Genomic DNA, 16,042 nt, shown 5'->3' with positions numbered 1-16,042 from the left:
ATGTGTGTGAAGAAACATTTTTGGAAAAGGCTGGATGATGTAGCCTCAGCAGCCTAGAAGACAACAGATTCTTCCTGTAGAAATATTAAATGTCTTGTTTAATGTATGGCAAATTTCTCTCTCTTTGATAAAACTTGCACTTTGAACCCCCATAGATTAGCTCTAAATGTCTAACAACATACACGTGTGTGTGCATGTTAATGAAGATGTTAAAATTATACTGTTGAAGTAAAAACGTTCATATTTGATTTTGTCCTGGGTCGTTATTGATAGAGATCATTAAAGCAGTTTAGTCATTTAGAAGTCACACAATCAGCTTTTCAAATCAAGTTCAAAAACTTTATTGACCTAGAACCTGATTAGAATGCCAGATGATGTTTTGTACAGAAAGTTGTACATAATCTTTTTTGCAACATAGAAAACTTTACATTGCTGTATCATATACATTTTGATTTTCTACATCCATGAGCAGGAATGCATCCCATTCATACTTAAAGCACAACTAACTTTTCTCATTTTTCTCTATACATATAACTTTCCCCAAACAAAAACAAAACAAAACATTAAATATATTATTAACTTTTGATTTGTACACATGAGTGAAAACTAAACATAAAGACAGACTAGTGAATCAAAAGCAGCTAGAATCAGGTCGCTCTCTTACCTTCCAGTTATCATTTACTGTATCTCCTTTAAAAACATAACATATAAAATGGAATAATTTAACCCTTCAATTTGCGAGGTCTTCTTCAATGACAAATCAAACTGTATCGGACAATCTACAGGAGATGGTACAGTCAAATAAATTATCACAAAAGTCAAATCTCCAGTGCATTCAAAAAGAGATCAAGTGCAGCAAATCCAGAGGAGGAAAACAATAAAAATAAATGAAATCTAGTGTTATAAGATTATGTTACATAGCGGCAGATCTGTACAACTAGTTCCATCCAAGAGGCTATCGATGCTAATGTTAGCCATCTGCTGTGCAGACAGAAAGATCTTCTCTATCAATGTGTCATCTCATAGTAACTGAATATGTCCTTTTGCAAGTTGTTCAAACCTTGACTTCTTAAATATACAGTAAGAAGCACAAACATGTTTCCTTCTGAGGAGATCAGATATGATAACTGTCAGTCGTTTATCAGTAGTTTTATCCAGTGGAGGCATACTCTGTCTGTGTTGTTAATGTGTACGTTTGTGTGTGTCTGGTGACGGGGTTAAGGGTGCAGGTGGGTGGTACCAATTAGCCAATGTAAAATCAGCTACGTAAAGTCTGGTTTTTCAGAATAAACCACGTGGAGGGACCTCCTTAGATCTCAGCTGTTGGTCTCAAGAGGAGCTCTGTATTCCAGGCTGTCTGTGGTGCTGCATCACTGGGCCTTCTCCCCAGCCTCCTCGTTCACCTCCTCCTCGACATGTGCCAGCTGTGGGATTGCTTCGGGCTCAGGTAGCTGTGCAATGTGAAACACTTGGCCAATACGCAGGAAAAACTTTCTCAGAACGGCCCGGAGCTCCGGGATCAGGTCGAATTGCATGATCTCACACAGCAGAGGGTAGTACCTGGAAGCGTGGGCCTTAAACTGAACGTGGAGGAGAGAAGAGGAACAGAGAGAGGGTGAGGCAAAGAAAGAGGCACAATTACTCTAGTGCTACACAGAATAAAGAACACTTTTAGGAAATTCTGTTTTAATATAATGATTAATATTTAGTAATATGGGAAAATTGCATTTTATTCCTGTTAACTTTTGATTCCTTCTCCTTGATCGTTACACTTAGAGGCAGGGTTTTCGAAAACGAGCATGAGTTTTGCTAGTTTTGAAAAACTAGCATGATTATGAAAGTAGCATCCTCTCTGTTCTCCGTATTCACTACGATTCACTCAACCTCCTTCCCTCTGCGCTCCCTCAAAAGCCACGCCCCTCACTTACATGCATGAGCACCATTGGTCCAGAAGCAGATTTCAGCTCATGCTTTGAATGTGGGCTCGTGCATGCATGGGGTAGAGAGGCTGTTTGAAGTTTTTAGATGTTTACAACAACTAAAGAGGATTTCCGTTTCTTTTTCCGAGCACATGAGTTATTAATTACTGCCAGGATCTAAAGACAATTACAACCAAAATCTTAAAAAGTATCTGGACGAAACTACCTACCCTGCCTTGAAGCAAACAGAACTGGGGTTTAGTAAGCTGCTCTTATGAAGGCCAGCGGGGGAAAGTGACAGCCTGAGAATCTTTAATGCTTTAAAGCAGATATAATTAATGAAAGGTATAAATACACTCACAATAAAGTGTACCGATGAATGTTAGTGTGTATCAATGATGTGAGTTGAACTTTTATTTTTCCATTAGCAGCATGAAATGTAACTTCTACCATTGTATGAATTTAATTGAAAAAAGTTGTTCCTTTTTCATATTTATTGTGTTTTATAAATGAAACAAACTTGGTTTTGGTTAATTAAGGATTTGTTTAGCCAGTTAATTAAGTTCACTCTGAACTGTTTTGATGAAGAAAATAATGATTTCTCTTTTTTTGTTGTTTTCATTTCATATGTGCCCTGATTTCTGCACGGACTCAGTAGAGGTGTTGTGAAGTGTTCCTGCTCCTTACCCGTTCATCGCTGATCTTCAGCACCTTGGTGAGGAAGAGCAGCAGCAGGTTGGTCCAGGCCTCTCTGTGGCTCTCTGAGGTCAGAGCCAAGAAGTACGCTACAGCCTCACTGCATACACTGCAGGAAGGGAACACGAAGAAAGAAGCTATTCAGAAATGTCCTTAAAATGAACACTGAACCCAGATAAAACAAAAACTTCATAACAGAATTAAAAACACATCCACTTAGGACCCCGTCGTAACTACAGCAACAACAAAGCATCTGTCTCCGTGTCTCCAAAATCGCCCTTATCGTGATGAATATGATGATCACTGTTTTGGCTCAGTAACTGCTAATTAAAGCCACTGACTGAGGCTATAACAAACATAATTAAAACATTTATTCCTCACAGTTTGATCTTGAAGACAACAGATGCAACCTCTGAGCCGTCTTCTCCGACCCTGAGGCGATCCTTTGACTTCACCAAAATCTGCCTTCTCGCCCTGCACTAATCAACCCTGGCACAGAGTCTCTGATAAAAGCGTGTGTGTGTGTGTGTGTGTGTGTGTGTGTTGTATATGTGTGTGTGTGTTGTATATGTGTAATTTAAGAAAAAATGTGTTTGTTTTTTTTCCTCATTGATGACAGGATGACGTATGCTTAGGAAAAAAGGAAAGACAAAAACAGGCAACATGACACATAATGTCTGAACAATGAATTCCGTGCTAATTGCATAAAGTAGGCACTTCCTCTACCTCTTTCCCTCCTTTCTAATCTCTCTAAGCCAATTGTTCAGTTTTATCTTGGTATCATCAATTCCAGGAGGAGAAAGGGGACGACGGCTGTGTGTGCAACACTGGATAAAAAAACACTGCAGTGACAGCAGTGCTGACTGAACAATGGAACATCAATGTGATCATTCCTTTGGATCTTTACAGCACACGGCGTCAGTTTCAGAGAACTGCCAAGCTGTGCACGCTTGTGTGTTGATAGTGACATCAAATCAAACTCCTCCAGCTCCTGTCCTCACACTGTGTTTCGATTCCTCCTTCCTCTGAGGTCAGCACTGACAGTTCTGCCTGAGGAAGTGTGATTTCTATATTAACACGTTACGAGAGAGTGATGGTGAATGTGTGAGAGACGTGTCGGCCTCACCGTAGTTTAACCGATATAAGATGCCCCTTAGCTCAGAGAACATATTCATGTGCTGACATGCACATACAGACTAAGTGGGGGAGTGAACTAATGAACATTAGACCAGAATTACATTTACAGCTGATTGGCAAAGACATGCTTGATAAGGTGTTGATTGATTCTGCAGGATTTTTTGTAAAAGGGAGAAAACATATCTGAAACATCTTCTATAACTTCAACAGCCCTCCGGATTATTAAAATCCTCTTTTTAGTCCGTTTTTTTTCCTTCTGATTCAAGTGAGGTTCTGTTCAGGCAACATTAACAGAAACTATTCCAACTGTTTCTGCTGTTTAATATTTTTACTTTAATCAAAAAAATACTTTCCGTTATGGGGACAAGAATGCAGAAAGCATCACTTGTGGGATTTGTGAGTGAAACAAAAAAAAAAAGATAAGATAAGGATCATTAGATTCACCTGTTTAAGGAGTTTAGACTGCTAAGCCTGTGAATGTGGGGGGGACTGAAAAATGATTCACTGTGCACTTCAGTCATTTGCTGTGGGCTGATTGTGGTCGAGTCATGTGGAGGCTGTGGGTTTAATGTGATCACGAGTGTCTGAACGATATGGGAAGAAGGTTATCTCTGTTAACAAATCATTTTTTTCTCATTTCATTCGGGGAATTTGGACGGGATGACACACAGAAAAGAGTCCTGGTGGGATAAAAACCAGAGCTAATTCGATCAGAAATCACCCTTAATGTGCACTCCACTAGGGCACTTAATGGGTTATCTACAATCATTATGAGTCTCAATGAAGGCAGCTGAGTAGGTACAATCTCAGTGTCTATTACTGCTAAAGGATCAGCAGGTGCAGTTAGATATGAATGTGTCAGGCGTTTCTTACTTGAGCAGCCGCCTCTGGACTTCCTCCCAGGCGTCCTGCCGACTCTCGTCTGTGTACATGCGAAAAAGGATGCGCAAGCCGCACGCCAGGCTGCTGGTCTCCTGCTTTAACAGGTTGGGCTTCGATTTTCCTTTGAAACCTTGAAGACAAACGTATAGATACACACAGTTATAGTCACTCACAGACCTTTAAAATCTGTCATCTTTTATGAGGAATTGTCCTCCGCACTGGCCCAAGAAGCAACACAGCACGAGGTAAAGTCACAGTCAAACTCTTAAAGCTGACAGGCGACGCACACACGTCTGGTGGAAGTCCTGTGTAACCCAGCGTACAGCTTCCCAAACAAACATAAGGCAAGCAGAAAAATGATGTGGTTTTCTTTTTTTTTTTTGTTGCTCTACCTGCTTTCCACAGTAAAGTCCTCTGCTCGTTGTTGGAGTTGAAGGCCTTGGCGAAGCCGTGTGACTCCAGCAGGCAGTCTAACAGCTTAAAGAGATGCTCTGAGGTCAGGTAATGATACATGCCATGGTTCTGGGTCTCCACTGGGATGTCTGCCACATACGCAGCATCCCGCTTCACACACAAACACATCAGACATTAGACACAGATTATCAGCTTAAATAGCATTGGTACAAAGTACGGAAATAGACTTAAAATTAGGGGTTAGCTTTTAAAGCTGAAGAAAAAAAAAAAACTCTGACAAATGATTATGTAAATACCGTAAATTCCGGACTATAAGCCGCTACTTTTTTCTCACACTTCGAGCACTGCGGCTTCTACTCCGGTGCGGCTAATGCATGGATTTTTTATGGGGGACAATGAGCTTCTGCCGCAAAAACATTTGACTTCGTCACGTCGGATCTTAATATCAGTCATTTTGCGCTTCATGCACGCACCCTCATGATGGAAAACACACGGAGAAATACATATGATGTAGCTTTCAAGTTAAAGGCGATCGACCTGGCTGTCAAAGAAGCTAACAGAGCTGCTGCACGTTAAGATGACACTGACAGCGACAACAGAGACTGAGGAAGTGAGTAATGAAGTCATTCTGAGGCAGTGAATGGATGGACTTTTTCTTGTGAAATATATTACGGTCATCTTTTTCATCAGCCGTGTTACAGACACCGTCGGCTAGGCTTCGTATTGTAACGGTTCATGTTGTAAAGTCTGTAGTTGATAATGTGTTCATAATTCCGATTATGTGGAGAGTCAGTGAATGCACCAGCGAGAACGTGTTGAGTGGCTGTATGAGAGAACGCTGGGAGAGAGAGTTGGATTGTTACGGCAAGTTATGTGTTGCTCTCTGCTGTAAACGGCGTGGTCACGGCCGACAGTGATCGGGTTAAGTAAAAGTTATTATTTGAACGCTCTCGTCGTCCTTTAACGTCCGTACGGACGCTACAGTATTTGCGGATGTTACCGGTAGCCTACGTCTGTGTAAATAGCTCTTGTTATAGCGTGGACACCTGCGGCTTATAATCAAGTGCGGCTTATATATGTACAAATACATTTATTTACTTATTTTTAGCCGGTGCGGCTTATATCCAGATGCGCTCAATAGTACGGAATTTACGGTACACCAAAGAAAATGTTGTGTTTGCACCTGAGCTGCAGCAAAATTCTCAGCATCTTCCTTCTTACTGGTGGCAGGAAAAAACACGATGTTATCAATCGTCTGGATGAGCTCCAGCTGCACCACACACTTTATCAGCAGAGCAGAGAATAAACGCTGCTCCTGGACCTCTGTGGGACAAACAGACGGATGTCCATCAGAAGACACGCACACACACACGCACACACACACACTCTTTCAGTAGAGTGGCAGGCCTACTTGTTGGGGTTCTGCTCCTGGAGCCGTCCTCTAACATGCCTGAGGCTGAGCTGTGCTGACTCTGCCGACGGCTCTCAGAAGCAAATCTGTCCGCACTGCTGATGGAGTGCTGGTCGTCAGAGCGGGATTGAATATCTATTGACTTCTGGGAAATTGAGTCCTGTGTGGAGTGGAAAAAAAGTCACTGCAAAACTTTACACATAAAGTACTTCAAATTAGACATACACAGTTAAGAATAATCAGAATCCTTCCATTGTCAACGCACAGTGTGCAACGAAATGATACCAGCATCCAAGTATACAGACAATGTAAAAAGCAGAGTAAAAAGTAAAAGGCAGTAGTGCGTTGTCAGCTTTAAAAAATAAATAGATAAATCAGGCATAGAAAATAACATGTTTATCATTCCTGGCAGTAAACCTCAAAGAGATGTGATATGCAAACAGAATAGAATAAATATGACAAAGAGCTTATGCTACCGAAATAAATGATGCTTTCACACTGAAACAGAAGAGTTTTCCTCACCAGCTGTTTGTCTGACAGGCTCTGTGTTGTCAAGTGTTCTCCCTCCGCTCCAGCTGGTCTCCATGTTAACAGCCTGAAAAACAGTTTACTCAGTAAACCACATTCAGTCCTGGACAGAATAACAAACCACTTACGACTTCTAGACTAGAAAGTCATGTGATCTAGAAAAGTCATCATGTCTTACATTAAGTCAAAGTCTTTGTTGATAAATGTTCAAAGTTCTTTAAATGTAAGTGGTATTATATATATAAAAAAACAACTGATTCAATTTCACAAAGGATTCTTGTCTTGCTTTGATAATAAGGTGGTAAAAAAAAGACAAAAGGTGCAGCAGCTTACGCATGTGGGATTGTGGTCTTGAAGATGTCCAGCATGCAGTTACACGTCTTGTCCCAGGTCTCTGGAGAGAACTTCTCTCCATTCAGGATGACCACATTCTCCAGACAGTTTGTGCCCGAACGGGCAAGCTGCTCATTATCTACAGGGGCACAGATGATGAGGGAGAAGAAGTCCAGCAAAGTGTTGATTAAAAGGTCTCAAGATTTAAAGTCTTTTAACATGTCTGCCATTTAAATACTTAAACAATATCCCCAAAAACCTATAAAAGATTGTTGATTATTTGCTGGGCTGTTGTCTTTTTATACAGTTTATGGTATACGTCCCGAAAGCTAATGCTAACGCAAGCAACACTCCTCATACCACCTATTATTTTGACTGCCATGACCTGCGTCAAAAGCAAAACCCCCTTAAACATCTGGAGCCAAACACTGGACACAAAATCTACCGAAAAGACCTTTAGACAAAACACAGCATCCTCACCTTGTTGCACACACCAGTAGAGCTGAGCCAGAATATCATCCAGCAGGACGTCATTTAGAGACTCAAAGTATTGAGTGAAGACATCACAGATGGCATAAAGTGCATGGTTACAGGTAGTGGTCATCCATTCTGCTTTCTAAGGGTTAAAAAAACAAGCTGTGTTAGACATTTTTAATCTATAGAAACTGTATAAAAAATTTTTTTTTTTAAAATAAAAATAAAAAATTCTGAGAGGTAGTTTCAATAAGTTGAAGAAACAAGACCCCTGAGTGGTCAGAAAGTTAAGTGCATGTTTTAGTAAGCAGAAGGAGCTAAACGTAAAAGAGACGGTGGACGTCTACTGTGTGAAATGACATCACCAGCCCAGCATGCCAGCGACCCCTCAGCCCGTTTTTAGGCTTCACTTTGGCACAACAGAGGAAGACAGACACTTGTCTCCCGTCTTTATATTCGGCTATATCACCAAAACGTTCGTCGTATGTGCTTTGAATTCCACAAGTATAGGAGGTGAAAACAGCTGTTAAAGGATGATTTTGTGTACCTCGGTCTGTTGTTCAGGCAGCTTCATGTTGTCGAAGATCCTGAAGACGATTCTGAACAGGTCTTGCCACCAATGTTTCTCAAAAGTGTGCCCGTACGTCTTCATCACCTCAAACATCACCGTCAGCCCCCTGCGAAACGCACACAAAACGCACACAGACTTTGCCTTTTCTTGTTGCTCCAGCTGACATTACCACACGCTTCAAGTCTTGCTTTTCTTCTCCTCGCCAGCGTTGGATGTGCGACCCTTTAAATGATGCCAACGATCTAAGCCTATCAATGCAAGGCTTAAAGTAAATCCCTCCTACCTGGTCCTGACATCCAGCTTACACCTGTTGATGATGCAGGAGAGCTCGAAAAGGATGGGGAACCACCCACGCACCCACACACGGTCCTCAGGCGCTACATTCATGTCATCACTGGTGTAGTCTTTGAAGGCCTGCCAGAGAAACAAGAGACACTGTACCATCTGTCTCAAGGGAGAATTTTCACTACTAAGCAATAACACACATTCCTATGAATGATACGAGTGTGTCTTATAAGTACAATACCCACACGCAGTCTGTCATGCTCTCCTGATGCACAGATTCTCCTCTTAATCATTTGCCAAAGCCTTTCTCCAGACACACACATACATTCTGTCAACAATATTTATTTCCTATAAAAGGTGATACATGGTTTCACCACTGCTTCTGCAGAAACCAAAACAATGCCTGGCACTGACCTGTGGCCTCTCGGACACATACTTGGCGCAGTGTCGGATGAGACGGATGGCTTCCATGCTCGTGTCGGGGAAGGAGGCATTACAGGCGAACTCGGACAAACACTTAACGGCATCTTGGAAGGAGTCGATGGTGGCCGCAAAGTGCTTTTCAAATACATTCGCTTGGAGACGCAGAGAGAGAGAGAGAGGGGGGGGGGGGAAAGAAGGCAGAATAACAAGAGGGGTCAATGAAGGGAGAGATGAATAAAACGCTGATGACATCAACAAAATGTCAAATAACCTTTAGAAGTCAGCAATAGAACAAGCCAAGACCATATTCCTGAATAGTCCTGAATTTTCCCCTTGGGGATCAATAAAGTAATATCTGATTTTATACCTATTTAATTATTATTGCTGATAGTGACATCCTTTATTGGAGCCATTTCTAGTTCAAGTTTAAAAAATGTGTCATTAATAAAAAACAAAAATAAAGAGCCAATTAAGTGAAAAACGTGCAAGACATTTTTGAGTTTCATTTGCAATAGAGATAATTCCTAAATTGAAGTTTTTGTTTACGGTGATGTCATGTAAATATTTCTTCCAGTATTCTTGAATACAATACAACCTTTGAAGTAATGTAGGCTTTTAAAGTTACGCCAGAGCTTTTTTTTCTTTTTTTTTAGATAAATCTAAACAGTAAGTGAATGAAATGCATCATCATCATAGATGACATCACGCAACATGAGGGCAAGAGAGAAGACCACCTAAACTTGTTGCTGCAAAAGAAAGGAGGGCTTTGGCTATCGCCCATAGATTTCAACCTGTTCGTACCACAAGTCCTCTCATGGGAGGTTTATTTTTCCAGACGGTTTAGTTATTACATTCTTAAATCTCCGGTGTCTGTGTATTCTGGTTTTACTCACTGACGATGTGACCAGTGGTCTGGAAGGCCAGCTCTACAATGCTCTCATCCTGGTCTGAAGCAGCCAAGTGGAAGACAGAGAAGATGTTTTTCCAGCCTGAGCGGATGTTTGCCGCCTGTGAGTTGACCATTTGGGCTATACAGCGCACCACCATGTCTCTGATGGTGGGAGACCTGGAATGAAGAATAAAGGAGGAAGAGGACGACGAGAGAAAAATTAGAAAAAAAAAAAAAAAACAGGGATCAAAAACAAATAGCAAAAGGCAAAAGGGCAGAAGCACAAGAAAGAGGCCAGACGAAGAGATGATTCAAGATGTCGCTCGCCTCTTTGTGACATAGCGTCACTCTCTGAGTCAAGTATTAGAGTCGACCTATTTGAAGGAAGGACCTCTTTATTGATGTCAATTAACTTAAAAAGCTTTTTGATAGCATCCTCCATCTCAATGTTTGTCAGATTCATTCTTACAGCTTTGGCCATTCTCTGCACGATAGGTTTTTACAGCAACTGTTGCCATAGTGAAGAGCACTCCTAATTACTCTGTAGACATGAATGAGCGAAAAACTATTCCTCCACTTAGCATTGCGCACGCACAAGCGCACACATGCACGCACGCACGCACGCACACACACACACACATACACAAAGAGGAGGGCAGCATGAGTGAGTCTAATGGACACTCTGCGCTGCAGGGTTTACATGGCTGCCTGCCATCTCCTTTCAGCCTGTTCAATCAGTGGGCAAAGTTATACTCACACTGCTACTCCTCATTCACATGAATGAAAAAGGATGCTGCAGTAAAACAGCTACTTTTTGACGCGCCGCACGCAGACATTTGCACGAGTCAACATTTAAACGCACTCATTTGAAAAGGATAGCGTATCGAATTCAGTGAAGAACGACGAGGACGGAACAAGTGGAAATAAAAGCTGTTTCCATGAATTCACTGAAAGGCATAATGCAAACAGACTGAAATGGGTCAGTCAAATGTTTGCATGCTGCTTTTCTGGGGAAAAAACAAACAACTGCTTACTCATGGCTTTAAAAAAGACAAAGAAGGAAGAGAGAAAGACAGAAAGAAGGAGACAGAATGAACAACAGAGGTGGAGAAGCAGCAGCTATGAAAGAAACTGTAACTCAGAAAATGTACAGTACTCAAAGACTTCGCACTGGTACTATAGCTTTACTGTACATTGTAGAGGAAACATTATTCAGAGACACTTGTCGTTTTACCTATTCTTTTTCATGATGTGCTCAAAAGGCCTAAGAAAGTCTTTCTGGAATCTAAAGTTGGCCAACTCCCCCTTCTCCAGGAATTTCATGGACAGCTGCCGGAGAGAGTCCACAGCAAAAATCGCCACATCTTCATTTGTGTTACAGCCAACCTGTACGAAAAGAAATATCTACTTCAGCAAAGGCACACCATCTATTTTAACACTTCATCTATGACACGTTTTTTTTTTTTTTCAATCAACAAATGAAAATAGACTTTCAGCAGGTTATCTGCTTTCTACATAATGGATGAGCATTTCACTTTACACATTCCAAACCCGAATGAAATGAAAATAAGCTTTCAATACAACAGAAGGTGTGAGAGAAATCAACAGTTCTCTACATCAAGAGCTGATTCACGGAAGCAAGCAGTTTTTGTGCACACTAAACCTGTGAGAATGAGACAAGAGAACGTCGTCTAACTCACAAAGCAGGTTAAATGCAGCCGAAATGCACTGAAGGGCAAATAGGGTCCATATTTTAAGGAGCCTTTTTGCATTTGTTCGGCGTACTTAACAATTATGCAAATTGACCTTTTGGAATAAAAAGTCTAATCCACAAACAGTGAAAACAGACGCGCTCGGTGAGAGTGTAAATTCTCCTACATGCTGAGAGTTGATGGTAACTTAAGCACATTTTTATAAAGGATGTCAAGTTGATGTGCGATTCTTTGAGCTGTTTTCAGCACACAATTAATTTATTTCTCCACAGAACTGAACTGTATGTACAATATGTGTTAAAAAAAAAAAAAAAAAGTTTCAGCTCCATGTCGTCCTCACCCACCTTGTTAAAGTGGTCGCCAATAACCTCCCAGATCCTCGACCACTGCAGCCTGATGCGGCCCATGTTGTAGTAGGAAATCTCGACTATTTTTTGCAGGCTGAACATGCGTGGGTGTGTGGGCGAGGCCAGCTCATCCATGGACACAGCACACAGCCAGCGCACAAAATCAACTGCATCGAACAAAATACAGACAAGATGTTTGCAATAGGGCAAAGAAAGGGTGCTTTGTACTGGCAAAATGACTCAGAGCGATCAGAAATAGCTAAGATGTACCTGTCCTTGGAGCAATGAGAAGCGTAGTGTAAAGCTTGACTCACCTATTGCGTTACCGTCCAGTCTAGTAGAACCAGTAAATATCCTGCAGCAGAAAAATATGGGACAGTAATTAGATGGTGAGATGTAAGGCAACATGCATTTGCATGTTTATCAAGAAGCAAGAAAACAACAGGGACAACACATTAGATTATTGAATATGACAAAGTGTGCTGCGCTGAGATAAAAATCTTTAAACTTTAAACTCAGTCCATCAGGCTGACTGTAGTACCTGTCCACGGCCACCACCACACTCTGAGAGCTCGTCTCTCCGATGGACTCCTGAATGCTTGCAATCTGCTTTCTGTCCACTGTCCCTCCAACTACAGAGACAAGCAGAGAGGATTACATGTTTAAGAGCAAACATCAGTTATGAAAATACTTTACAGTCAAAGTGCGTACACAAAAACAGCCCGTCAATAAATAAAGAACAAATGATGTGGGTTCACTAGCGAGAGCTAACCTAGACCGAGGTACTCGTCGTTGCTCTGCTCTTTTGTGGTTGTAATAAAGCCTTCTTTACTCCGCACCGTCCCTGAGATGTAGCGCGCCTTCACCCCTGTACCTATCAGCTGAGCCAGCTCCAGCTGACTGATGCACTTCATGATCTGAGAGAAGAAGAGACAGGGCGGGCATTGTTTAGAGTAAAAATGCAATAAAGTAATAGAAATGTAAAAAACAAAACAATTTGAGACAGAATGGAGGATGGATACTGCAACGCCTGTCTGATAGGTAAGGTCCACACTAAAAGGCTCCTGACGTCAGAATCAGTGAATGCAATATTAATGAACTCCCAGGAAAACGTTTTTTTTTTTTAATTGTTTTAAGGGCAACAGATGCTGTGTGTTTTGAACACAATAGTTTTAGGGTTGTTTTAAGTTATGAGCCACAGGAGGCTGCATTAATTTGTTTTACAACTTTTAAATCTAAGAAAACCACTCAAACATATGTGATTTGGTAAATTAAGCCAATTGTGGCTGACTGTTTAAATTAGTGAAGGAAGATATGAGGAAAACAGATACAATGAGTTTATATACAACACAGTTTTGCGAGGAAGACCGTTTGTAGCTGAAAGAGAATAGAAAACCTCATGCCAGGAGTTGCCAAGGTAGTTGCCGTCAGTGTGTGCGACAGTGATGAGGGTCTTGATGGTGTCGATGTTCTTCTGCTTCATTTCTGAGATGCCCGAGCTGGCGGTCAGCAGAGTGAACCTCGCCAGGGCCTGAACATATGCATCCCTCTCCAACTGTTGCCGAGACAAAAAGACAAGGCACTGTGTCGAGGTGGTTTTTTTCGCCAGCAGACACATTGATACGCTGATCCCTCACTTCCTACTGCAGTACCTGAATGGAGAAGATGCATGCAATCCTGATTGCAAAGCGGATTCCCTCCAGACACAGTGATGCCACCTCAGTGTCATCACAGTCCTGAAGCCCAACGCTGAAAGCAGCCAGGAAGGGCGTCCATGCAAGCTGAAGAACGAACAAAGAGGCGAGGTGATTAACATGTCAGTAAAACCGTACAGTATACGTCTTTGTGTCTCTCTGGTAGCTTTGTTTGACCTTGAACATGGGCCTGACGTGTTCAAGATGTGTCGCACTGGTGAACGGAGCCTGGACGTGGCTGACGGCCTCCATCAGAGCTTTTGCTGTCTTAGCCATCTGCTCCATCTCCACGTTGTAAAGCAGACGTCTCTGCTTCTCACTGGCCACACCTGAACAAGAACCCACATTTACCAAATACATACTTAAAGTGTTTTATCAAAAAACAAACTATTTGCATTTCAGGCCATGCAATAGGATTGCTTGAAAAAAAACCCATCTAACTGGAAATACCCAGTTTCACATTTCATAAGGGATCCCCCAAGGTTCAGTTATGGGCCCATTTTTTATTTATTGTTTAGAAAAATGCAGCAAACAGCCTCGGCTAAAAGCTGTGTTTAATTTCTATGGTGATGATCTTAGTATGTCGTTATATCTCAGAGACATCACATACTAGGGAGACTCACTATGCTTATTGGATTTCATGGTGAGCTCTTTCGTCTCCTTCATGGCGATTTTTTTCCCCGCAATCTCGTCGTAGATGGCTGAGAGGTATTCCTCGGGTAGGTCTTTGCTGTCGTTGATGCCGCGGTTCATCTTGATGTATTGCTCTTTTGTCATCTTGTTCTTCACCTTCGCAGACAACAACAAGGATACGGGTCAAAAGCTGCTGCTCTGAGGGAATGACAGCTGCAATGACACGCTCCCATAAGGCAGCTGCCTTGCTGAGGGGTAGTGCTTACCTGCGGACTATGAAGGTCTGTTGTCAACATAATGATTGAGTAGGCAAGGACGTACGCTGTGTCGGCACTTGCAAAGAGTGTTTGCCTGTAAAATTAAGGGGGAGGGGAGGATTGGGAGACAAGGAAGACATTAATAAAATGACATTTTGTAAGTGGGCAACAAAAGCTCAAATTCAGCTCTTCTATAGTCAGACTCTTCAGATACAGGACGTAAACCCACCCCTGGTTGCATTCAAGGTATCTTGCTGCGAATTTCTCCATGAGCCGGTCGATCTTTTGGGCCTCTCCAGGGAGTCGAAAACCCTCCAGGAACATCCGTAGTGCAGAGACAAAGTCTTTGCCCTGGAAGTCCATTTGATCTACATAGGCGTACATCACCTCTTTGTTGAAACGGTCATTATCCCCGAGGAATTCTCCTACTTGAGTCTAAGAGAGAAGGGGTGACATTTATTCTAAAGTATTGCTATGTAACATGAAAAAAAGATGAAGAGTGTTTAATCCTGCTGAAATATCTAAAGGAAATGCTTTTGCTCAACAACTGGTTTTAACTACGTAAGAACTCAACTTTGTTTTTTCCAAGCACTTATCTCGTAAAAAGACAACAAAAATGGATTTTATACAAAGATCAGTGTATATTTCTGTCTGTCTTCCACTAGAAGCTGTACTTTTGTGGATTAGCTAAATACATGTTAGACTTTCATTCTTTCAACAGTGTTTTAATGCCACTACATCTAAGGGCCCTTGTATCTAACAAGATGCTATAAAAGCTCTTTAATGTTGATTACTGCAATGCGCAGACACCCTTGAGGTTGTCCATTCAAAGCAGAGCGTGCTGCTCATTAGAGTTAAAATCCACTTGCTCTGGTTGAGAGTGGCCGGGGTTGCTGTTTTGTGTTGTTGGACAGAAATAACATTGTTGCGTTTTTTGTTTTGTTTTTTCTGTGTGGTTTTGCGAGATGATATCATGAAGTGAAGAGCAGAGTTGGTTTGCTTGCCAAGAATGTTGATGCTTCGTAGCTTTGCGTCACTAATGGTACTGAAGACTCAACAAACAAACCAATCAGATAAAGTTGAACATGCTGTGTTAATGCAGACTACCAGACACAGGAAGGAAGCATCTCCTATATCTTAGACTTAGACAAAGGTACAGCCTAGATATAATACTTACATTAACTGAGATAGATGCAGTTATAAAATCAATCAGGTCTTTTAGTCTGTTAAAGCGAAGGCATGTACTGAAAAAGGGGGTGATATGTTACCGAATCAAGCCTCTCTTCCTGGTGCAAGAACTGTGCAAGGTCCTCTGGAGTTGTACCCAGCATGCCTTGCTCTTGAAGGTACTGGATTCCTCTCTTTGGTTTTTTATTGAACCTGCAGACGAAAACACACATTACAGCCGAGTCATAGTCAGAACCAATGTGCGCTAGA

General features: G+C 41.7%; 1 protein-coding gene across 4 annotated transcripts in view; it reads right to left on the bottom strand.

The window, feature by feature from the left end:
- Positions 1-325: 325 nt before the first annotated feature.
- The window catches only part of arfgef1 (ADP-ribosylation factor guanine nucleotide-exchange factor 1 (brefeldin A-inhibited)), a 49,338-nt gene continuing 33,621 nt past the window's right edge, over positions 326-16,042 (bottom strand). For all 4 annotated transcript variants that reach the window (XM_079361211.1, XM_079361212.1, XM_079361213.1 and 1 more), the window contains 25 exons: positions 15,874-15,985; positions 14,835-15,040; positions 14,615-14,699; positions 14,339-14,504; positions 13,893-14,044; positions 13,674-13,802; positions 13,418-13,576; positions 12,794-12,938; positions 12,563-12,653; positions 12,336-12,376; positions 12,019-12,188; positions 11,197-11,348; positions 9,967-10,139; positions 9,065-9,225; positions 8,649-8,779; positions 8,342-8,471; positions 7,801-7,936; positions 7,321-7,459; positions 6,982-7,054; positions 6,460-6,619; positions 6,232-6,371; positions 5,027-5,198; positions 4,626-4,764; positions 2,607-2,724; positions 326-1,580 (listed from right to left, as the gene is read on the bottom strand). In XM_079361211.1, the coding sequence (XP_079217337.1) occupies positions 1,371-1,580; positions 2,607-2,724; positions 4,626-4,764; positions 5,027-5,198; positions 6,232-6,371; positions 6,460-6,619; positions 6,982-7,054; positions 7,321-7,459; positions 7,801-7,936; positions 8,342-8,471; positions 8,649-8,779; positions 9,065-9,225; positions 9,967-10,139; positions 11,197-11,348; positions 12,019-12,188; positions 12,336-12,376; positions 12,563-12,653; positions 12,794-12,938; positions 13,418-13,576; positions 13,674-13,802; positions 13,893-14,044; positions 14,339-14,504; positions 14,615-14,699; positions 14,835-15,040; positions 15,874-15,985 (3,490 nt within the window). In that variant the 3' untranslated portion in view covers positions 326-1,370. The remainder of the gene's footprint in view (positions 1,581-2,606; positions 2,725-4,625; positions 4,765-5,026; positions 5,199-6,231; positions 6,372-6,459; positions 6,620-6,981; positions 7,055-7,320; positions 7,460-7,800; positions 7,937-8,341; positions 8,472-8,648; positions 8,780-9,064; positions 9,226-9,966; positions 10,140-11,196; positions 11,349-12,018; positions 12,189-12,335; positions 12,377-12,562; positions 12,654-12,793; positions 12,939-13,417; positions 13,577-13,673; positions 13,803-13,892; positions 14,045-14,338; positions 14,505-14,614; positions 14,700-14,834; positions 15,041-15,873; positions 15,986-16,042) is intronic.

This window comes from Symphodus melops (assembly GCF_947650265.1).
Source record: "Symphodus melops genome assembly, chromosome: 14".
Classification (NCBI taxonomy): domain Eukaryota; kingdom Metazoa; phylum Chordata; class Actinopteri; order Labriformes; family Labridae; genus Symphodus; species Symphodus melops.
Note: the sequence above shows the minus strand (reverse complement) of the source record. Positions and strands in the feature narration are given on the sequence as shown.